Source organism: Candoia aspera, chromosome 1 (genome assembly GCF_035149785.1).
Source record: "Candoia aspera isolate rCanAsp1 chromosome 1, rCanAsp1.hap2, whole genome shotgun sequence".
Lineage (NCBI taxonomy): Eukaryota > Metazoa > Chordata > Lepidosauria > Squamata > Boidae > Candoia > Candoia aspera.
This window is the reverse complement of record NC_086153.1, coordinates 13,676,891-13,701,648: the sequence shown is the minus strand read 5'-3', so window position 1 is coordinate 13,701,648 and position 24,758 is coordinate 13,676,891. Positions and strand designations below refer to the sequence as shown.

At 43.5% G+C, this 24,758-nt stretch overlaps 1 protein-coding gene across 3 annotated transcripts in view; it reads left to right on the top strand.

Moving 5' to 3' along the window:
* Nucleotides 1-18,799, top strand: part of GTF2IRD1 (GTF2I repeat domain containing 1) — a 130,845-nt gene extending 112,046 nt beyond the window's left edge. For all 3 annotated transcript variants that reach the window (XM_063297662.1, XM_063297653.1, XM_063297671.1), the window contains 5 exons: nucleotides 3,683-3,760; nucleotides 7,890-8,082; nucleotides 9,488-9,525; nucleotides 12,009-12,148; nucleotides 18,553-18,799. In XM_063297662.1, coding sequence (XP_063153732.1) covers nucleotides 3,683-3,760; nucleotides 7,890-8,082; nucleotides 9,488-9,525; nucleotides 12,009-12,148; nucleotides 18,553-18,621 — 518 coding nt within the window. In that variant the 3' untranslated portion in view covers nucleotides 18,622-18,799. The remainder of the gene's footprint in view (nucleotides 1-3,682; nucleotides 3,761-7,889; nucleotides 8,083-9,487; nucleotides 9,526-12,008; nucleotides 12,149-18,552) is intronic.
* Nucleotides 18,800-24,758: the final 5,959 nt, after the last annotated feature.

The following is a 24,758-nucleotide window of genomic DNA, read 5'->3' as shown; positions in this document are numbered from 1 at the left end:
GTCTGCTACCACCTACAGGTCTGCTACCACCTACGCCAAAATGAGCATCAACTGAATAGGGCTAAGTGAGGAAAGGAGGGTGCTGAGCTATGTTCCTTTGGTTCACACTTCTTTCCCTGAACCATCCCTGCAGCTTGTCCAGCCCTTGAAAGCTAGATAGATCAGATCCTTTATGGTGGCTTTGATATGGGCCCCATGGAACAGTGTTGGGAGACGCACTCCAGAAAGGACCAACAGATGCTCATCTTCTGAGCTTCTCAAAAGCTTTGCCCAAAGGCCAAAATAGGCAAGATAAGGGTAGTTTGTAATTCAAGACAAGAGAATTTTGTGATGAATCCAAGTGGTATTTCTAATTTTATCTATTTATTATTGGTCACTTAGTAATTGTGGAGAGCCTCACACTGGCTTTAAGAGATTCATTCTTCCCACTGGCATTTCCCTGAACTTCCATCCCTCTTGAGAACATTATTAACTCCATGCGTGAACAGGCAGGGATCTGCTGCAGTATAGGCCTTAGTGAATAGCCACCTGGGAGGCATGAGGATCTTGATGGAAGAAATACTGGAGTAAGAGAGAATAAAAGGTTTTGTTAGTTTGTTTTAAACACCTCTGCAAGCCCTGATCCGAATGTGTCCATAAGGGGAGGAATCCAAAAAGTCAAGATGGAGGCCACGATCACGTGATCAAAGCCTCTTTAAATGGGACCAGGGTTTCAATCACATGGTCACGATGGCCACCTTGACATTTTTACCCTCTGGGAATGTCCCTGCTCAGATCCAATCTTATTGCCTACCCAGCCATGTTAGTTTTTATGCTTTGCCATTCGGATTTGAGCCCTCCCTCAATTAAACCCACAGATCTTCCCGTATAGATGATCCCATTTCAGTGCAGGAACACTTCCCTGCCATGGATAGTGCCCCATCCCTAAATCCACTTGACTCCCATTCTTGTCTCAGCATGATCCCAAAGCAACAATAGGTTGTCCTTGTACTCCATCTCATTACTGCATTTTAAGTAGATGCACAGCTTTTGCCTTCAAAAGGTCTGCATGAAGATCGGCATCTCTTCATTTTAGAATTGCTTGTTATTTTTTGACTCTAACAAGTTACAGTAGGAATGCTCATTCTTTGCATGTAAAAGGGCCAGGTTTTAATCCCTGACGTTTTCAAACTGCGTTGGAAAAATCTTCTGCTTGAACCCCAAGAGAGAGTGTTATTATAGTAGTTAAAGTCTTAGACTAATTCCAGGTAAACCTGGATTCAAGTCCTTGCTTGGCCAGGGAGCTGTCTTGGTCATTTTGGGCTGGTCACTATCTCAGTTGTTGCAAAGATAAAATGAGGCGGAGTTTAAAGATTTAGTTGGGAATATGATGGTGGAACTGGATAAAAGGACTGTTGAATCTCACATAGCCTTTCCTTGAGCAAGAAGATCCATAACTCAGAGCTGTTGGTTGCTTTGTTATGGAAATAATATAAATGCATGTGGTATTTTTCTTCCGTGCATCTTGGAGTACACAAGATTTTAGATGGGAGAAGCAGGGTAGAAAAGAGCTTCAACACTCCCTTTGTTTAACATTGTGGCTCAAATCAAGTTCAGAGGCTACTCCCTCTTGATGCAGTTGTTTTGAGAGAACAGAAAGTAGCAGCTGCTAATCCAATGTTAAATGGCATCTCTCATGACCTTGAAAAAAGAGAAGCATTTTAAGCTGCTCATAGAACGGCTGGGTGGGCAGAACCGGATGTGGAAAGATATGCCCGCATCTGGGGCACTAATTGAGAAGGCTCTGCTTCTGGTAGAGTCTAGATAGGATAAAGCAGAGCTTCTTCTGTTAATGTTAATTAAATGTTTGCTACCATTGCGGGGTGGCCAGGGAGCTAATCTGTGGTGTTTGCAGTATACAATTGAGCCTTTATCAGTTCCCTTCCTGCTATGATAGCTAATTGAAAGAGATGAATGTGAGGGCAACCACTTTTTCTCTGCTGCCTCAGAGACAAGGCTACATCTCAGGGTCTTAAGTTATAGCAGGTCAGGTTTCACGTGGAGCACAGCGAAATATCTGAAGTTATGTGTCTTTTGAGCAATGCAACAATAAAACCAGTGGTCGAATGGATGGTGGGCTCTTGTTTTCTGGAGGACTTCAAGGAGCGGGTGGATAGCCATTGTCTGGAAATGCCCCAGCTGTGAATTTTCTATGCTGAGCAGGGATTTGGCTGGGGGATGGAGTCAGGATCAGACAGTGTAGCCCTTCTGAAGCTGTTAATGTAATCCCCAGAAATTGCTTGAAAGTTGCCACTGAATTTTAATTTTTAATGAAGCAGAAGAGGAAATTTATATTAAATATCCTGGGAGTAATCATATTAATTGTGCTTAATTAAGTCGATGTTTCATTAAAATTTAATAAAAATCCCATTTAATTAAGTTTAAAATGGAAGAGTAAACAGAATATAGATTTTGTCCTGGCCACGTCCAAATATTTTTCTCTCACCCTCACAGTACCTTTTTGCAGGGTGGGGGGAAAAAAAGCGTTCAAGGGGGAGGCACTGAAACTGGTACCCAAAAGGTGCCCTGAACCTTCTTGGTTTTAAGGTTCCCTCCAATTCTGGGATTTTATGAGAAGAAATCCATCACCCAAAGAGGAGGATGTTATTGTGCAGTGCCTGCTCTAAGCTTTCCCATACAAGGCTGGTTGGCCATGGTAGGAACAGGATATCTTTGCCCTAAGCTAGAAGGTAGCCTCTTTGGGGCGGGGGGGAACGAGAGGGACAGATGGTGTTGGATGCTTGGTCTTTGACAGCAATATGTTGGACCTTAGTGCATGGGGCTCTGAGACGAGCTATGTTTATTTTCCTTCCATTTATTCATTTGATTCAATATGATCATTCTCTACAGTAGTCATGTCTTGAACGATTTCCCCCTTCTATTGCATTAAATAACAATCTGGTATTCACAATGGGAAGTCTGGATGCTGCATCCCAAGCTTTTGGAAGCTGCTGCTGCTGCTCTGGAGCCTTAAATTACACCCTTCTAGCCTAAATGTCAGGGAAATGGTTTTGTTGATTGTATATGCATTGACCAGATGCCCCCGTGATGCCCCCTTATAGGGTTGGCACTGCATCTCCCAAAATCCTCAGCATGTTGCCTGAGAGTTCTGAGCACTGAGTCCCAAGAGCAAAGGGCACAGGTTGGAGCTGTGTCCTCTAGTCCAGCTGTGGGCAGTCCAAGACTCAAGGCTACCTGCAGTTCCTGGAGCATCTTCAACCAGCCTTGCTGAAAATCAGAGGTAGGGTTTCTTGCTTTTTTGAGGCAGGAAACATACAAAAATGGTAGTGTGTATCCACAAATAGGCTTTAACATATTTAAGAAAATGAAGCATAGGCTACACCCCCAAATCCTCCTGAAATGCCTGCTTTGTATAATAGTCTCAACCACTGGAGACACTTAGAGCACAAGGTGGCAGTATATTTTCTTCCAATTTTTCACCTCCAGAACCTTGTAGGGTAGATAGAGCTGAGAGAGAATGATTGGCCCAAATTTATCCAGTGAATTTCCAATGAGTGAGGGCAGACTTGGACCTGGACCTCCCCAATCCTAATTCAGCATCTTCCCCACTACACCATTCTGAGTCTCTTGGAATACTCATGAGAAAGTCCTACTAAACATGTGGCTTTTTCTTCCTCGGCAGATGAGGATGATGCAAACCGGTTGGGTGAGAAGGTGATTCTCCGAGAGCAAGTGAAGGAACTGTTCAATGAAAAATACGGTGGGTGGCTCTATTTTGAGCACAGGGCTGACTGTCTTGTAGGGTTGGGGGCCAGTGGTGAAAGCAGGGCTGGAAATTCTGGGTCCATGGTTCAAATGCAGAGCAGTAGATCTCTCATTCTGAATTTCTGGTTCCTTGGTCCCCATCATGGGCTGGCTGGTTGCTATTCCTCAGCTTAATCTAGTCCACAGGGCTCTTGTGAGACTTAATGCAAATGTTGCTGATGGGAAAAGCAATTTGCACCGCCTTGAACTCTGTGATTGAAAGTCAGGATGCAAATCATATACAGGTAGTCCTCACTTACCGACCACAATTGGGACTGACAACTCTGTTGCTAAGTGCCACAGTTGCTAAGTGAAAAATCACGTGACCATGCTGGACTTATGACATCACTTCTGCTTCCATCATTAAGCGAATCACCATGGTTGTTAAGCGAGACACCATGCGACCGTGACTTGCAATTTCACTTCTGCATTCTCCATTGATTCTGCTTGTTGGAAGCTTGTTGTGAAGCTCACAAATGGTGATCATGTGACCATGGGAAGCTATGATGGCTGTAAATGCGAGGACTGGCTGTAAATCTTTTTTTCAACCTTCATAACTTCAAACAGTTGCTAAACAAGGCAGTTGGTAAGTGAGGACTACCTTTAAAGAACAGCATTTTCAATAGCTTGTTGTGATATACAAACACTCCTGGGGGGAAGCCAGATTTAAACCCTCCATCCTCCGAAGTATGACCTGCTTTATTTGAAAAAAAACCTCTCAAAGGCCATGTTCAGACAACATGCTGAAACAGCTCAGTTAAAGACCTAGTACAACCAGCTTAGTTTTAGTAGTCCTAAACTTGGTCAGGGGTTATCTATGACTTAGTATTTTGTGTGAACCCAGCCCATTCAGTTAGATTAGGGTTCAGTGTTATGCAAATCTACAAGTGTTAAGTTAGTCGTCAGATAAAGTGAGGCATCCAGAGTGGCTAATACCCAAATGATTGGAAACCCCACCCCCAATCTGTGTAACAGTAAAATGGAGATAACAACAATAGTTCCTAAAATAAAGGATAACTTTTTTATTTATTTTAACCAGTTAAGCCTAAAAATGGTCATTTAAGGACTGGGTTCACTCATCCTCTGAAGCCATCGGTTGGTGAACCATGTACTCCTTGATGAGCCACAACTGGTTAGATTTATGCAAAACATCAAGCCCTGAACAATTGTTTACAAATTACAGTAGCCTCGTCAGGTGGCAACATCTAGCCCTCCTTGGATGGCCTTGAAAAAGCTGAGTGGAGTTGGACCTGGTTGGTATTTGGATGGGATACCACCAGGAAACTCCGAAGTTGTAGGTTACACTGAGAAGTAGCAGAATGTGCTGGTCCCCCATCCAAGCCACCAAGGAAACTCAGGGCCCCTGCTGCCACCAGGAGTCGAGCTTGACTTGAAGGAGGCTTCCTTTTTCCTTGCAGCCCGTAATGGCTGAGGTGACACCCCACATTGAGCCTAAGCCAAACCATATTATGGCTAAACCCAGGGTCAGCAATCTTCTCTTCTTCGTCTTCTTTTTTAGTAAGAATTTTATTAAGTTTAGAGCAAAGCAAAAAACTACAAAAAGAAAAAAAAACTAAACTAACGGCACCCATTAAATACTCCAACTTCTCAGCAAAAAAGCAAAAAACTACAAAAATAAAAAAAACTAAAGAAGTGAGAAAACACAAGATGAAAAAAGATTTTTTAGAGATTACATAAGAAGTGACTTCCAACTTTTAACAGGAAAAATGTACAACAGTTTCCCATAGTCAATGCCTTATCTATATTAAGCCAAAACCACATTATTTCTATAAATCATTCCATTAACATATTATAAAGATCACTAAATGCAATTGCTCCCTCTCCTTTTATTAAAATAAAAGAAAAACAACCTCCCCCCCTGGAAAAGCAACATATATAATTACTTCCTTCCTACCACCATTCTATACACTTCTATCTACTACAATAAAGGTCAAACTAAAAAAAAGCATATAAATTTTCTGCTCTTATAATTAATAGTACTACAGTTATTTTACCTTATTAATCTCAGTCCACATCCTTAAAGAAGAATAACATCAAACAAGCCTTAAAAGCCATCCAAATAAACGTTCTCAAACCCTTGCCCCACTTCAAAATAAACCAAAGCATTCACATATTTCCAAAATACACACAGGGCATTTTTCAAAGAAAAATCAAACAGCCCAACTGCACCCCTTAAATACTCCAACTTCTCAGCAAAAAGCCTCCCGTAGCTAACAACCCCCTCCTTCCCAAAATTCCTTCAGAACAACAACGCTTATACTGTAGTTTGCAGTTTGATCTGTCACTTTAATTTCTTCCAGTCAACCATCCAATCATCTTTTGGCATTTCAACAAAAGCTTTGATCTCACTGAAACCTTTGCATCATTGTTAAGGTCTTCAATTCCTTCCACGACATCCCCAGCCAGATGCCACAGTTCAAAGCTAATATTTTCAACAACGCCCAAAATATCTTGTATAATAACTTGGCAAGAGTCGGAGAGAATCTGTTTAAGGTCTCCATGGAACTCTGAGAAGGTCTGCTTGAAATCCTCCATGTTCCAGCCAGTAGATTATGGCGCCCCCTTAAGGACTTAACCAGCAAAAGTAGAATGTAATGGAAAGTTTCCGGAACTGTTTACATAAGTAAAAGGCTGATAAGAGACAGTTCCCTAGAGAAAAACAGCAGCAGAAAACTGAAGATTCAAAACAGCTGATTCAGAATGTAGGAAAATATTAAAATCTTCAAATTCAGTACAAAAATAATAACAGGGAGACAAGGGTTTACGTTCAAACCTCCTCAATATTTGGATGGAAACAAGCCAAAACTTAAAAAGATTTTTCTTTTGTAATTAATCCCAGAAATAACCATAAGCACCAAGGGAGCTTGCTACTCCTTGCTGTAAAAAGCCTCTCTTAGGGTACATAAACTTAAAAAGATAAAAACTGAGTGATTTAGAAATGGGATGGCCGGTCTTAGTGTCCCTTTAAGGCTACAGTTCTTACCCAGTTAGTGCAAACTGTTTATGATCCTCAGGCTGCAAGTTGATGTTCTGGAGAGCAAATGGGGTGATTCCAAGTGTTTTCTAGTCCATGAAAACTGCTGGGCTTCAGGGAAAACCTGCCTGAGCCCCAAAAAACTGCTGCATTGTCAGTTCTGTCCACGGAGCTCGCAGATGCAGCTGTTCAGTCCGCCATCTCCCCCACCGGAAGCCGAGATGTGTCAAGATACATCATTCCTTTTCTAACTTCATCCAGGGTCAGCAATCTTTTCAGGCAGTGGGCACCATGGAAAAATGCCACCGGCACCAAAAAATAATGTTTTGATCCCCCCCACCATCATTTTTTGAGGTAAAAAGTTAGAATTAGAGGAAACAGAATTCCTGCAGCTTTTGTTGGCTTGCAAGAACATTTCATCTATGTTGAGACTTTTAAATATAAATTTTAAATGAAAAAGAATCATTTCTAAGGGTACCAACTAGAGGTGTTGCATTGCAACGGTCCTGGAACCCACAGGAGACATTTGGCCCATTCCTGGCTTAGTGCAGTGCGAGAATCTTGCCATAATACAAGTAGTCCTCACTTACCAGTGGTAATTGGGACTGGGAACACAGTTGCTAAGTGAGGTGCAATGTCACATGACCATGCTGTTGTAAGGTGCAACATCACATGACCACGCTGATTTACGATGGCAGTTCTGGCAGTCCCAGTTACTGTCATTAGGTGAATCACGTGCAGCTGCGACCTCCTGCCGGCTTCCCCATTGACTTTGCTTGTGGGAAGCTGGCAGAGAAGGTCACAAATGACAATCATGTGACTGCGGGTTGCTGTGACATAATTGCAAGCTGGTCGCCATGCACCTGAATCACAACTGTGTGACCGCGGGGACATGACGGCCGCAACTACGAGGACCTGTCATAAGTTCCCCTTGTTCAGCGCTGTCATAACTTTAAACAGTGGATGTTAAACAAGGACTACCTGAATTCCAATGAGGACTAAATTTTGGAAACTGTGAATAGGACTGAGAACCAAGGTGGGTTTCTTCTGTTTTATAGTGTGGTAGTGAAATTCTTTGTTTTTGTTTCAGGGGAAGCTTTAGGCCTGAATCGACCTGTTCTGGTACCCTATAAACTGATCAGGGACACACCTGATGCCATCGAAGTGACTGGCTTGCCAGATGATATCCCATTTCGGAACCCCAATACTTACGATATCCATCGGCTAGAGAAGATTCTCAAAGCACGTGACCGGATCCAGATGGCAATTACTAACCAGCTCCAGTACGATTCCATTCCCAACCTTGCTTTTAATTTTATATATTTATTTATTACAATTATTTCTATGCTGTTTTAATCAATCTGTAAAGCCACAGTGCCCTCTGCTGGCATTAAAATATAACTACACAATTCCTGTCATGGGATCAGCCTTCCTTCCCCAAACCAGAACCTCCCAGGACAGCAGTCCCTGGAATCTCACCGAAGAGAGTTGTGAGATTGCAGGCCCAACATCTTTGGAAAGCATAAGGTTGGCAAAGGCTACTTTCAAGATGTTAGCAGAAGTAAGTTGTTTAGTATTTAAATCTGCCTTTGTACCATCAGGCCATTTATCTGTCTAGCTCAGGGTGGCATAGTACAGAGCAGCTGTACTTGGCCGTTGCTCTCCGGAGACTGAGCTGAGGTCTCCTTCCGTCACCTGCTTGCTCCCCAAGGCTCTCTGCAGTTTCCGTGTTGTGATCTGAATCTGGAAACATCTGCATGTTACCAATGCTGTCCCTGTCCAGGCTGGAAACCAATTATTTGCTTCTGTCACACACAGAACCCTAGAGTTGGGCAGAACCGTTCCCTCCTCCTGACCCCCCACCCCCACCCCGAGGCCAGCCTTCTGCTCAATGCAACAATGCAAAATAAAGCCTTCCCGACAAACGTTTCTCTGGTCAGTGCTTAAACCCATCTCCTCTGCAGGTCACTGACTCTACTGTCAGTCTGCTCTTGTTCCACTTAATGGCTGGAACTGCACAACCTACTAGATTAGGGTAACATGTGGAAAACCCAGACGTTACCTTGATGTGTTGTGTTGACCTGTAGTGTAGTTTATTTATTTGGGGTAGGATGTTACGTCAACAGGCTAATCGTATTTTGTTCATCTAGCTTAATGTCTTAATTTCAAATGCCTGGCATTCTTAGGAGCTTACCCTTTGGATTTTTTTTATAGCAGATGTCTGGCCAATTTTTTTCGGTCAAGAGTTGTATCTGTTGGGGCCACGTGGTAGATGAGGCTAAGCTATCAGTGAGCGAACCTGGGTCGGAATAGATGGGGACAACCCTTTTCTCCATGGTATCCTTTTGTTTCTCTTCCTGACTTCCTCTCCTCTCTGCCCTAACCAGCAGGCGCAGAGGAAGGATGCAGATCTCTCGCCAAAGATCTGAACTGATCTCTTGCAAAAGCTTTTGAAATCAGTGCCGGAACCAAATGAAACTAGGCCTAGAGCTAATGGATCATTAGGCTTCTGGTTGTGTAACCCTGATTTAGAAAAATGTTTAATACAGACTTCCAAACCTCCAGGCATTCCTATATGCCATCTGGAACATTGGTATTACCCAGTAGCAGGTGGAGATATTTTTAAGCATTGTCATCAACCTTGATTTCTGAATGCCATCTCATTCATACCTTTCTTTTTCAATGCAGGCCATTTGCAGACCTAGGTCCTGAGGCCAAACCACCAGGTAAGGTGAAAAATAGGGCAGGTAGGGGATTTAAAAAAAAAAAAAAGATACTTGTTTTGGAAAGAGGATTTGTCCCTCTTCACAGGCATATAACAGCAGCCTTCTGATAACTTTTCGAATCATCCAGAATTGGTCCACATTTCAGGGAGCTTTCAACAAGATATATTCATAGAAGAGAGCAGCTCCAGGATTCTGGACAGGCCAAAGGGGCTGGAAATAACTGATTTCATTTCCGCAGTATACCTAAAGTAGCATCTGTCTAGCACGAGGGCCAGTAACATAGGGCTTGCATGTTCATAAGGCACCCATAATACCATTACACGATGCTCACCGACTCTTGATTTTTTAGGAAAAAGAAACGGAAAAAATGGCTGAAAGATAAGCTGAATCTTGAATGACCTTTGTGTTCTAATTGTATGAACTCCCATGAGATTTAGCCCATTTTTAACAGGCATATATTGTGTGTATAATATTCTGATACCCATGGAATCATGCAGAATTGGTTTGCGATAATGTCTGCCACTGCGGAGACTTTGGGAATGGAAGCATCTTTGATTTGGATTATTGTTCATAAGACGGCTGCTGTAATTTGGAAGGAAAGCCCAAGAGTGAGGGGTGGGGGGTGGGATGAGAATGAATTTTTAATTCTCCTACTTGTGCTGCATTTCTGCAAATAATTGCTCCCTTTCCTAAAGCTAATTTAGCCTCAGTTGGGAGGGTTGGAAAATGTGGGGATTTACAGGGTAAAGTCCATTTTGGCATAGACAAAACTGAACAGAAAGACACTGATTTGTATATGGAAATGTGGAGTGGGAAATGATTCCTGTTGATTAAAGGAGAAGTAGACAAGCTTTGCGAAGCAACAGGTTACAGTTAACCCAAAGGGTATACAGGAGTGGCAGGTACTCCAGAAGGGTGGGGCCTGGCTCACACACACAGATGGAGGTGGGGTTTTACTCTGGGGGCTAGTTCTGGATTTTTAAAATGTATTAGCTTATTTAGGGTTTACAGTTTTTCTGTATTTCCCAGCTCAAAAAGGTGGGAAACCATACTGTTGATTTTTGGCACAAGGAGGCTTCAAGAGCCATTAAAAAGGGGGTTCAAGACCACCCTGGGGTTAAATGGGAATACTGTACATCTCACTGTGACCAGGTGAGTTAGCTAAAAACAATCAAGATAAGGGCTTCTTTCCAGGAGCACCTGCAAGGGTAGGTCAGAAAAGCTGAAGCGGCAGCTACGAGCAGGGAGGATCAAAGCCCTGGCCGCTTTTTACAAGCTGTATGTATAAAAAGGAGCTGGGCTTCATTCCTATGGCCATGGCTGCATTTTGACTTGTTTTAACCTTCCCTGCAGATGTCTGCCTTTTTCCTGTTTCTTCCCTTTAAATTTAAACTTTAAATATCTTTAAAGCTGGCTTAGCTTTGACAGCCCTTTAGACAGAGGACTGTTTTCTGGAAATCAGGGCAAAGGGCTACTTTATACAACATACAGTGCTAGCAATATTTCCTTGGGAATAAGTCTGATTAGACTGACTGGGACTTATATCCGAGGGAAATAAATCCTTCCTTTTGTGGCTTACCAGCTGGGTTTGCAGACTTTGCTAAGCTTAGTTAGCTTCAACTTTGGTTAGGTTTTTTTTTATTTGTGTGTGTTAAGGTTTTGCAAAAGCCCAGCCTATTCAGTTAATTCACGGTTTAATGTATTGTGCAAAAGGAGATTAAAGCAATAACCAAGTTAAGTGTGTTATATGAACTCAGCCAATGGGAAGGTAGTAGCTCATTTGTAATTCAGTTCACCCAAGATACTTAACTTGGTTATTGAATGAATCCATTTTCTAGATTTGCACTATCCATAAATAGAGCAAACATGTTGGGTTCATAGCAATACAGTAAGCCACAAAAAACAAATGAGGGCAGCCCACATCCAGTCACAGAGTCTTTAACTTCCTACTCCAGGAAGACTGTCCTCCAAGTGCACATACTTGGCAGCTTTCCCCATCCTGTTGCTTTCAGAAACATTGGACCAACTCCCATGAGCCCACAGCAGGTATTGTGGGAATGGATGAAGTCCAACATCAGACTGGGGGAAACTGGCACTTGGGCTGGAGTGCCTGAGGCATTTGCAGGATGGCAGTCATTATGTGGTACAGGCCAAAATCCCAGCTGGTCATCTCCAATCTAGCAATCAGCTCCTATCGTTCTTAAGCCAAATGATTTAACAAGTCTGGAAGCTGCAATCCCATGTATCCAGAAGGTAGCTGGTTGGGGGAGGCACATCTGAGTACTGTGTCTCCGCTGCAAAGTTGGATGAGGAATGTTTGGTTTGAAACAAAGGAGAGGGATTCTTAACTTTTCCTCAAGCACGCCACTTCTCCATAGCTAATGTTCTGGAGGCTTGTCCATTACATTTATGGAGAAGATACTGGAGACAAAGAGGAAGAACCATCCCAGTTGAAACCCTTGTTCTCCTTTGAATGCCACTAGAAAACAACAGCATTGTTCCTAAACGGAAGCGGAAGAGGATCTCAGAAGGGAATTCAGTCTCTTCCTCATCGTCATCGTCCTCCTCATCCTCCTCGTCAAATCTAGAGTCCACCTCATCAACCAATCAGATCTCACTTGTGGTAAATATAATCACTACAGCTTGCTTTTGAGGGAGGAAGGCAGGGATCAGTCTGGGCCTGACTAATATTGTCTAAACTATATGATTGCAGATTGCAGGCAGAGGATTCATCTGATAGCACGCTATCTCCTGCATGAAGGAAACTGGCACATCAGGAAGAAATTAAGTGCAAATATTTTCCTGAGAAGCTAACTTCCTTGCATACAGGATCGTTCATCTTATGAAAAGGACTTGCATCCTGCAGTACTACATCTAAGCACAGAGTAGTAAAATAAATAGGAAACATCTCAGATATAATAAGGACCAGAACAAAAGCTGGTGCAAGCGCAGATAGGAGAGCATCCATCCCCATTCCACACAGAAAAGCTGACCAGACTGGCTGCTGATTCTCACTTGAACGTTGCTAATGGAATAATGTCCTCAACTGTAGTGGAGATCACTGGCTAGAGACGAATTTCTTCTGGGCTGATCTGATTTTGTTATTAAGGGGATTGAGCAAGCAGCAGACTAGATCTGAGGGCAAATTGGGGCTGAGTTCTCACCCACTGCTTTCCCAGCCATTTGCCCAGAGGCTAGCCACTTTGCCACACCTGTCACGCACGTCTCCAGAGTGGTGGTGGTTGTCGCAGTTGGCCACCTTATATTCCTAAGCAGGGGTGTGCAAAACCTTTCAAATCTGAAATGGTTATTTGAAACAGATTGCTCTGCCTTACGGCAGCGTTCTGATGCTGCTCCACCCATCCCAGAAGACTTTCAAACTCAGAATAGCTGTTTTGAGTTTGAATAGGGATTTTGAGCTTGCAGAGTTCAGAACAGTTTGGGGATAGTCAGAACAGAGCTGGGATAATTCTGGTAGGGCTGGGACAGCCATTTCTCCTGCAGAGGAGCCAGAGACTTCTACGATACAATAAAGAGACAAGACTAGAAGATGTTGAGGCTGCTGCTTCTGGAAGGGGATAGCATCATCCCCAGTTCTGGCCTTGCCTGAGCTTGCTTCAGAAAACACATGTGCCTCTTGGCTCTGTCAAAGTTTCCCTCAGGCTTGGAAGTTCTCTACCACTGCCATCTTGCTTCTTTGCCTCTCTTTCGTTTCTGTTTTGTTTTCTCTTTTGAGTTACGCTGTGCCATTCCAGCCGGCTCACTAAGTGTTCCGGCAGCAACTCAATATCTGTGAATACCTCAGAGGCTCTCTCTAATAGCTGGGACTGAGCCAGGAGGCCGACTGCCACTGGTATGCCACACATCCTCTCGCCATAACACTGCAATCCCTTCAGGAGACCTGGCTGATGCTGAAACTGCCAAGGGGCTGGCTACAAGCCACATACCCATCACAGCCACTGGAGGCACCATCACCGTTCCTCCAGGAAGCAGAACTGTCCAAGCAGCAGGGGAATGGAAGGTGGTGGTGCCGGGTGTGTGATTCCCCCACTCCCTGGCTCTTTACTGAGGAAGCAGCAGCCTCTGGCCTTTTCAGCTGGGTCTGCCAAGTAATCCCCCCCACCAAAGCTCTGTCAGCCTTCTGTTCCCAGAGACTCCCAGGGAGGGCCATGACTTTCCATGCTGAGCCAGGATTATTTTTATTTGTTTTATTTATTTATCCAATTTGTCCCCGCCCATCTCCTCCCATCGGGAAACTCTGGGCTGTTTACAGTAATCAATTAAAACAACAATAATACAGTGAATAAAATATACAATATATAATCACAGCAATAAATTATTTATTTATTATAAACAAATAATATAATATATTAATATATATCTATATAAATTATATAGATATATATAATGTATTTTATATATATATATATAACATTAATATTATATGTTAATAATATAATAAATAAATTATGCAAGTGACCATTCAAACTTTGGGGGTAGAAGGGGTGGGAAACCAGATATAGGGTGCCTCAACTGGATCAGATTGCAATATGGGGACATGGTGGGGAGGGAAACAGTGCTAGTCACTGTGTTTGTACACCTCTTCGCCAGACAGTCATGCAGATGTCAAAGACTAGGTTGCTGCCACAGTGGGAAAGAGCTGGTCATCCAACTAAAGTAGGAGCACCTAGCCTCCTCCCCTTCTTGTCCACCATTCAGATATCTCCTTTGAGCAGATGCTAATGTGGATAGTGCCTGGTTGTTATCCAGAGTCATGGCAGCCAACACATCCACTAAGCAACAACTGTGGCAGAAGAACTGGGATGTAGACTTTAATCCAAGTGAGTGCTAATTTGAGACACAATTAAAAAGGGAAGGATATTCTGGGAGACCCAAGATGAGCTCCTAGCCAACACCAACGACAGAAAGAAAGAATTGCCTCTAGCCAATATAAACTTTGAAGACAAAGAAAGCAGAACATTGGTCACACCTTTAATTTCAACTGGTCCCAGATCAGATCCTGGGACAAGAGGGGGATTTTCCTAGAAGTAGAATATAGACCACAATACAATCCTTCTAGCCCCAACCCCAGCCTACAGAGAATGCAGAAAGGGGGATTCAACTAGCAATGACTGTTGTAACCACCAGATGGATGGGTAGCTAACAGAATTCACCCATCTGTGGATCCACATAAGATCAGACACAGTATCACATAGTCATATCAAGGCATTCACCAGCCCTCTCAATCCCCACCAAAAGCTCCTTTGCACCATCCCATAGGTCATGCAAAGAAAGAAAGCATTATCTGGTCATGAAGGTCATAATCCCTCTTCTCAGCACACTGGCAACTGAGCAGGTCCCACAAGGTAAGAGATTCTCAGGCTCGTATTCTGAATTTTCAAGAAGAACAGATACAGTGAGTGTCTTGGGTTTGGAGACAGTGAACTGCCACATTAGATACTGCAAGTTCCAGCTGGAAACTCTGAGATCCATCATAGAATGCCTCCAGAAAAAAGATGACCTGACCTAGCTGGATCTTCAGGAGGCCAGTCTACATACCCAAATTCACCCAGCCTACAGGAAATTTCCAAGGTTTGAATATGAGGGTGCTCACTATTGATGCCGTTCAGCTTGCCAGTGTTCATGAAGGTGATGATAACAGTTGCAATCCATCTCAGATCCTGGGAAATACATGTATATCTCTGTCTAGATGATCCAATCCCCATTGCTCTTACAGAGAAAGAAGGATGTTGTGATGCAGACTCTGGAGAACCTGAGCTATTTAATCAACAAAGTCAAAAGTACTCAACCAACACACAGCCTACAGCACATCAGTGCAGTTCTCAGCACAGAAGAGGCTTGGTCTTCCTGCCAAAGGAGAGAGAAGAGACCATCCAGCAGCTAGTCACATCAGTTCTTGAGACTTGAAACCTAAACCTCATGACCCTTGCCAGCCTCCAGGGCCAGATAGTCACTTGCATAGACTCACTACCTTGGGTGAGATTCCAGTCTGCTCTTTCCTGTGGATGCTTCTACCTTTTGAGGACTTAATGGTCCAATGAGCCTAAGGACAAGTGGTGATCCCAGTGAAGTTGGGAAGTGGTGGCTCTCAGAATCTGTTCAAGGCTAGAGACATTTAAGATCCCAGAACAGACTGAGCAGAATAAACGGGGGGGGAGGGGTAGGGTGCTGTTTGTTAACAAAGACATACTGTCGTTCATGCTAGAGAATCCATTCTGCTCAGATATCAGTGGTGGAATATCCTGTCTCAGGTGTACTCTTGAAACTTGGAACAGAGCATTCTGAATACTAGACTGAGCATCTGAAATACCAAACTTTTCCAATTTGAAATATTTTGCACACTGCTACGTATGGGCTTGGTTAGTTTTAAGCTATTTGGGTTTTGTAGCTTAATGTTTTGCCCAAAGTGATTTGAGGTATTATGCAAATAGAGAAAATGGGCTAATCCTATACCCAGGTTAAGTGTGCTGTGTGAACACAACTCCCTTTCTGCATAAACAGCCATGATGCCTTCCTGGGAGGATCCCCTCAGAGAGTTTTACAGACCAGCAAATTGACTGGAGGGTGAGTGTTGCTGTTGCTGTTGCCAAGAGATTTTGGGAAAGCACAAGAGAACGAAATCAAAACATAGTGTGGTGTAAAGGTGTTGGACTAGGATCTAGGAGGGCCTCTTTCAAGTCTACCCTTAGCCATGGAATCCCTCTGGGTGATTTTGGGCCGGTCATGCTTTCTTAGCTCAACTTGACAGGACTTTTATTGTGAGGAAAGATTGGAGAGGGCACTGCTATGCGTGCCACCTGGAGTACCCAAAGGAAAGGTAGAATATAAATCCAAAAAATAAATTGTGCGAGAAGAGGGTCAGATCTCTTTCCATGTCAAACAGAAGGTCATGAGACAACCAGTCTTCACGAGTCACCCTTCCAATGCCCAGTTTCACTAACTGGGCATTTTAAGCTAGAAAAGTCATTGTGTAGATATGTAGAAAATAGTTCGCCCAGTCTTCCTTGTATTCCTTGTCTTTTGTATTGATTCGGATGGGTGGGGGGAATGGTTTCTAATGCTCATGGTGATATGGGGGAAAGTGGACCAGGGTAAACCTTTAAGTTCCATTCACATAGCCTTCTTGCCCCAGCTCTGAGATGGCCTGCCTAAAGGTCATCTTGGGGCCAGCCTGCTGAAGCATGCTGAAGCAGGATCAAAGAGACACAGCAGGAAACTGCTGTTTTCCAGTGGAAAATGGCACAGGCCCTCCCCAGTGTGAACATTTGATTTGCTTGGAGGAAGAGCCTAGGGGAAGACTCCGGTTGGCCTGCTGTAGGGTCGCCCCTCCCATCCAACCATGGGGCTTTGTACCTCTGGGGCTGTGTCTCCTTTGGCTGCCAGAGGAGACAGAGCTGTACCTAGCAGCCAATGTTTTCTTTTGGGGTATGCGTTCATATGTGTGTGGCTCCAGTGGGAAGGCTCACCTTGTGGAAGGTATTCTACAAAGCCAATATTCCTTTCAGTAGCTGCTGCTGCTGCTGCTTACCACAGCAATCCTTGTTTTTACCTCCATGCTTGTTGGAGAGCACTCCCACCACCTCTGGCTGTCATGCAAAGGCAATGGTGTTGCCCAGCAAGTGAGAGGGTCAGGGTAGCGATCACCATGGTGAGAGGCAGCAAGGAAAGAGAGTGATGGCAGAGAAAAAGAAGAATCCCAGCTCAAGGACAGGAAGCAGCTGCATCACTGGAGGTGTGAGGAAGAGAATTCACAGCAGCAGATGTGTCCTTGGGGAAGGTAATAAAAAGTCAAGATGGCAGCCATGACTGTGCAGTCAAAGCCCTGCCCATTTTTTAGGTCCAGTTGCTATCTTGACTTTTTTGACTGCCCCCTTGTGGACAGCACTGCCGAGTAGCTCAGCATCAAGACTTTAAATGCACATAGGTACATTAAGAAACGTATGAAAAGCAGAGTTCCAGTATCTAGGCCGTTAAGAAAATGAAGTGATTAGACAGATTATTTATATTAACCACCCCAAAGCGAAACACAGCTGGATTTAAAACAAATTTGAAATTTGTCAGGTGTACATAGCCTATAGGTGTACATAACTCACAGTAAGATCAATGGCTACATATACCTGATGCATTCCACATAGAACGAGTCATATATGGCCTCCTGGTGGTCAATACAAGTAAAAATAAAAACTCCACGCAGGATAACAATTAAACATTAATGTAAAAATTAGAGGAACCACCCCCTCCAAGAGGGGGAGTGGAAGCCATGTAAGCCCTCATTAAATGTGGGCACAACGTAATATCACATCTGTATCTCTTCACCCGAGAGCTTAACGGGAAGTGGACACTCTGAACATAAGGCAGGAGGGGCATGCTCTGGGCCCACCCGTCACAGAATGCCACCTAATGGGACCTAGGAAGCAGGCCTTTTCTGTCGCAGCACTTGCCCTCTGGAACACCGTCCCATCCCCCCAGATTAGACTGGTTCCAACAGGCCACCTTTCCCAGAGCACGGAAGGCCTGGATGCGCGCCAGGGCACGGGGGCTGGGAGGTTAAATGGGCTGGGAGATGAGGCGTTATCATATTGTTGCGTGTTTATTGGGTTCCTTCTCAGTGATCCTGGTAGATGTTTAATGTTCCGCTGATAATGGTTTTTTGTATTGTTTTTTTTAATGTGTTGTTAGCTGCCCAGAGTCCCATCTGTAAGACAGGTGGCTATACAGATTACATACATACATACATAGGACAGAATAAAGCGGTTCAGCTGATTAACATTTTGGAGGGGTTTACTTTTAAAAAATGCCAAGTTTATTGAACAAGATGTGATTCAAAAAGAAAAAAAAAATCTTCAGCCAAACTCTTAGCAACCCGTAACAACCAGGCCTCCTTAGACGAGGTAGCGTTGTGCAGAAGCTCAGTCTGAGGCAGGGGTCGCTCCATACTGGATGCTGCAATTTCCTCACCTGGACAGACCTTTCGTAATGCCTTTTTCCTCTTGCTTTGCCCTGCAGCAATGGCCGATGTACATGCTGGACTACGGGGGGCTCAACGTTCAGATCCCAGGGCCTATGAATTACTGAGACCTCAACTCCTGCATATGAACCTCAAACAAAAAGGAAGAACTGCTTGTGATGTGTAATTTTTTTTGTACAAAGTGTATATTCCAATATGTAACAATGCCTTTTAGTTTTTCCAATGATTTTTACACTATATTCCTGCCACCAGGGCCTTTTTGAATAAAAAAAGAAAGGAAATGTTGCCTTGCTCTGAAAAAAAAATGTTTTACAGTTATTCCTGACCACGGTTGCACACTTAAACACACACAGAGTCAATCGTTTGAGACCAAAGTATAAACTGGTTATTTGCTAAGAACCAGGAAGCAACGTTTATCCAACCAACCTGTTGACGCATCTACCCCTGGCAAAGAAGGCTTTGTGACTGTGGACCTTGTTTGAGGGGAAAGGCATCTCCAAAGACTGCAAGGACACTGAGATAGTGATATCACTGGTGGGGCGGGGTGGAAAAATTAGGCTCTTCTTTGGATTTTGAAGGATTTTTTAAAAAAATAAATAGGTGCATCAAGCGTACTGGAGGCGTAACGCCTCTCTTCTGTTTTTTATTCCTGAAATGCCCCCTGAAAAATAATACTGATTGGGGAAGCTGGACTGGGGGTCAGGTATGTGGGCGGGGGGGCCATCTCCCCCTTAGTCTAACCTATACACGCATAACCCACAGCTTGCCAGAGGTTTGGAGGTGGCCTTCAATGTTTGTCCTAGATCCATCACCAAACTTTCACCTCTTGACCAATGTCAACTCTTCTCCTCCCCCTTGTTCTCTGTCTCCACCTCTGGCCACTGTCTCTCTGGGCCTTTGCCCCATCCTTAAGCATGGTAATATTAAACTACTCCGGTAGATCTGAATCTACTTATAGAATTCTGTGTGTCAACAGTACAGTGACAAATTTCTGGCTCTCAGTTTGTTTAGCCAACAGCGAGATAAAGACGCTTGAGCTTGTCTTCTGGGACATTAAGTTTTCTTGGCAGGAGTACAGAAGAGATTGCCACTGCCTTCTCAGATGTGTTTTTTACTTTCCAGTCTAGTCCATAGCCTTGGGATTTTTCAGTAGGCTCCCATCCAAGGATTAACTAGATCCAACCCTGCTTAGCCTTTTCGAGATCAGCTCGGTGCTGCTGCTGGTCTAATAAAACCGACGACTAAAAGGACTTCCCCTTTATCAATATTACTGGAAGGAATACTGAGGAGAAAACCAGGTGCCGGTCAGAAACTACATGTGGGTTAGGAAAACAAGTGCCTTAAGTGTGTCACATCACTGGATGTCCAGATCAGTATTGTTACTATAGATTAGCAGAGCTCTGTGAGGATTCAGGAACAGTTTATGCAGTGCGTTAAGCTGAATTCGTTTGAACTTTTGGTGGCTCGCTATCAACCGAGCTCTGTTTGGTTACAGCTAAATGTATTGTGTGAACCTAGAAAATGGAGTTAAGCAAGTTATATGAAGGCAGCCCATCTATCTTACTTGTAAATCTATTTTACTTCTTTAAAGCAAAGTGGTGTGGTCCATAAGAGGAAATCCAAATTTAACAGGCACAGTAATACCAACAAAAATGCCACACAGATAGCAGGCAATCTTTGTTGTTCCATGAAAGACTTTCTCAGGCTAAGCAAAGCAGGGAGACAGCATTCCCACAGAAGTCCCCAAATTGTCTTTATAATTGCAATAGAGAGTTCAACTGGTGTTCCTCCAGCCCCAGCCCCCAGGGAATTCTGGGCTGTAATGGAAGCCATCTTGAAACCATTAATGCTTTTGTTTAACTCAGCCTTATGACGAATTCTGGAGAATGAAATCTTTGTTCACAATTTTTTTACATATATATAATCCTGTCACAGAACTTCAAGAATTTTTAAAGGTGTTTCAGCTAAACAAGAGTTTTGAATCAATCAGGTCTTGTTTTAAGAAGACCCAAGCTCTAGGTTAGGATTAGGATTAATTTACAATAAAGCTACCTGACAAATGTATCAGGCAAGACTCTAAATCTGGGATATGCAATGCAGCACTATCCAAAACCACAGGAGGACACCAGATTACCAGGCCTTGCTGCAATGGTAAAATTTTGCTAAGATCACATTGACATCTTGACGGATTCCAACCTTTGCAGTAAATCAGGTAATTCCATTACATAAAAAAGAGGTCCATAGAGCTTAATTTATGGAATGCAGTTAATCCACGGGGTGCAAATAGCCGAACATTTTTGAAGTGCTGGTGTTTTCTCCAGGGCAAGCTGTGATGCCGATTAAAACAAAAATCCACATCCCCCACACTGGATCAATTCTGAGCTCTCCGGGCCCAGGGGACTGTAGGAAAGCAGCAGATACAGCAGCTTTGCTGAAAGGAAACAGAACTGTGTCCAGGGGTATCTGGGGTGTATGAGTGTCATCTATTGAGATCCAAGGATATCTCCTCATTTTCTCACATTTAAAGTGACCATCTGCAAAATACCACACAGGGCAAGAACCACAACATAGTTAGTTCTTGCGGTTCTTGACCATGAAAGATAATCTCTTTAGCCTGTGTCCTCAGTGAAGATCTAACCAACCTCATCCATGGCAGAAGGATATGTAGTACATTTATGTGTGAAAATGGAGTTTGACAAAGCCCAGGAACACCCTTACACTATAAGAAGCACTGGTGATGTCTGCCTTTGCCCTTTCTTTTCCAACAACCTACAACTGCTTCTGCTGGAAGTGGGCTGCTTTTTGGCTGCCACTTCATTTTCATACACCAAAAGTGGACTGTTATTGGAAAGAAAAACAGTAGCTGCAGTTACAGGTGGTCCTTGCTTAACAGCCACTCATTCAGTGACCATTTGAACTTAGTATGGAGCTGAACGAGTGGTATTTACATCCTCATACTTCAGTTGCAGTGTCCCTGCGGTCACGTGTTCTCCATTTGCAACCTTCTTTGCCAGCTTCCTACAAGCAAAGTCAATGGGGAAGCTGGCAGGAGGTCACAAATGGTGACCATGTGACATCCTCACTTAACAACCTGCAGTGATTCACTTAATGACTGCAACAGGAAGTGCTGGAATTTCTGTTTGCTAAACAATGTGGTCACATGACATCGCACTTTATGACTGTGTCATTTAGCAATGGAAATTACGGTCCCGTGGTGATACACTTAATGACGGCAACAGGAAGTGCTGGAATTTCTGTTGCTAAGCGGCATGGTCACATGTCATCGCGCTTTACAACTGTGTCACTTAGGGATGGAAATTACAGTCCCAATTACCACAGTTAAGTGAGGACTACTTGTGTTTCATTCCTTCCCATTACCTCACAATAAACAGAATTGCTCAATTTCCAAGTAATTGTGGGGAAGAAACAATACTGACAATCAGTGTAAACCTCCACGGTTCCCAATGGAGATGGGGAACTCATGGTCCTTTAGATGTTGCTAAACTTCAAATCCCAACATGTCTTGCCATTGGCCATACTGGCTGAGGCTACTGGGAGTTGATGATGTATATCCAGAGGGCTGTAGAGCATTATCCTGTCTTAAGGTATTCAGCTTCATAGAAGTCTGCAGGATGGCATTTTGCCAGACGGTATGACCATGACCATGGTAGGGTGCTCGAAGTGGGTACGGCTGCTGTTATAGGTACAAAAACATTCTTATATGCAAAACCCTCTTCTTATTTGCCATTCTTATTTCTGAAACTAGTAATTTATAGATACTACAGCATGTAATTATTTGTATTTGGCTTGAAGGGTCTAGAAATATTTATTGCTGAATCCCAAATGGATAAAAACAGCTCACCTGCAAAGAAACCTAGGGAGACGTTTTCTAGATGCCAGTCCTGCAGTCCATTTAGGATTGTCAATACTCAGTGTTAACTGCTCTCTTAGGACTCTCCTAGAAGATGTTGGAATGTAAAACTGGTAGAGCAAAGCACATGTTCTCATACAAAGTGACGGCTAACTATATTTCACATTGATTGCATCTCTTACTTGGCCAAATACTTGGACCAGGAAGGCCATCTGGCTGGAGCTGCTGAAATCCCCACCTGACAGCTGATTCTCTTAAGATGTCACTACACTGTACTCCTGTAACTTCTGTTTGCTTAGCCAGTTCATGGAAATATTTGAAAAAAAACCCAACAAAAACCCCTCTTCCTCTCTGCCAGCTTGCAAGAGAACCTCAGATAACTTTATTACTGTTTTCAGTCTGGTGTTAATTAGCATTTTCCACCATTGTCCATCCTTGACAGGCAGCCTGCTTTCCTATAGAACATGATTATATGCAAAATGACTTCTGTTCCAAAACAATTAAGACACAGGAGCGAGGAATCTCAGTCTGCCCTCCACCATCAATTCCCCCTATAACTTGAAGAAATTTGACAGTTTATTTATTTGCTTTGACAAGCACACTCATGCGTTCTAAATTCAATCATTATCCTTGTTAGAAGGGGCAAAACATGAAATGGAACTTTTATTTTTTTCAAATCCAAGCAGATGGCATTTCAATGGATTTTAATCGAAGAACGAGAGTTTTGATCAACACCATTTCTTTGAAAAGCAACAGAATTAAGGTGGTAGAAGCGATACCTGGAATTGGACACAGAAGCAGTAACTCCTACACAACTTGTGCTTGCAGAAGGAATGCTTAGCCTTTCCATGCAACGAAGTCTTTCTACTATTCCAGCTCTGGGCTGAAGTCTGAGATTTATTTATTTCTCTGATTTATCCCCACCTTAGTCTGGAGCAGAGTTTCTCAAACTTGGCAACTTTAAGATGTGTGGACTTCAGCCCCCAGAATTCCCCAGCCATCATGGGTAAAAGCAGTGGGAACCTTTGGAGGAAGTCACGGTATCATCTTAGAATTAAAGATATTACAGAAAGATACACCATTCTGGAGTGTAGTACAGGCAGTCCTCGACTTATGACAACAATTGGGACCTGAACCTCTGTCACTAAGTGAGGAGGTTGGTATGTGAGTCAAGCCTGATTTTACGACCTTTAGCTGTGGTCATTAAGTGAATCATGTGGTCATTAAACAAATGCTGCTTTCCCTATTGACTTTGCTTGTTGGAAGCCAGCCAGGAAGGTTGCAAATGGCGATCACATGACCCTGGGACACTGCAACTGTCATAAATACATGCCAATTGCCAAGCGCCTGAATTATGATCATGTGACTGCAGGGTGACTTCAGCAAAACATCATTACCTTGTCATGGTGCTGGAGGTTGAGCACCTCAATGATGCCATGAGCTAAACCGTGAAGGGCCACCCAAGATGGGAAGGTCATGACAGAGAGGTCAGACTAAATGTGATCCCTGGGGAAGGTAACGGCAACCCACCCCAGTATTCTTGCCGTGAAAACTAAATGGATTAGTATAACCAGAGATATGTCGGTATACCATTGGAAGATGAGACCCCCCAGGTCAGAAGATGGTCAAAATGCTACTGGGGAGGAACAGAGGATGAGTTCAACTAGCCCCAGACGTCATGATGCAGCTAGCTCAAAGCCGAAAGGACGGCTAGCGGCCGACGGTGCTGGTGGTGAACGGCGAATCCGATGTTCTAAGGATCAACACGCCATTGGAACCTGGAATGTAAGATCTATGAGCCAGGGCAAATTGGATGTGGTTATTGGTGAGATGTCAAGATTAAAGATAGACATTTTGGGCGTCAGTGAACTGAAATGGACCGGAATGGGCCACTTCACATCAAATGGCCACCAGATCTACTACTGTGGACAAGAGGACCACAGAAGAAATGGAGTAGCCTTCATAATTAATAGTCAAATGGCTAAAGCAGTGCTTGGATACAATCCAAAAGTTGATAGAATGATCTCAATTCGAATTCAGGGCAAGCCATCTAACATCACAGTGATCCAAATATACGCCCCAACCACAGATGCTGAAGAAGCTGAAGTAGAGCCGGTCTATGAGGGTCTACAGCACCTACTGGACAACACGCCTAAAAGAGACGTTATTTTCATCACAGGAGACTGGAATGCTAAGGTGGGCAGTCAAATGACACCTGGAATTACAGGTAAGCATGGCCTGGGTGAACAAAACGAAGCAGGACATAGGCTGATAGAATTTTGCCAAGACAACTCACTCTGCATAACAAACACTCTCTTCCAACAACCTAAGAGATGGCTTTATACATGGACTTCACCAGATGGACAACACCAA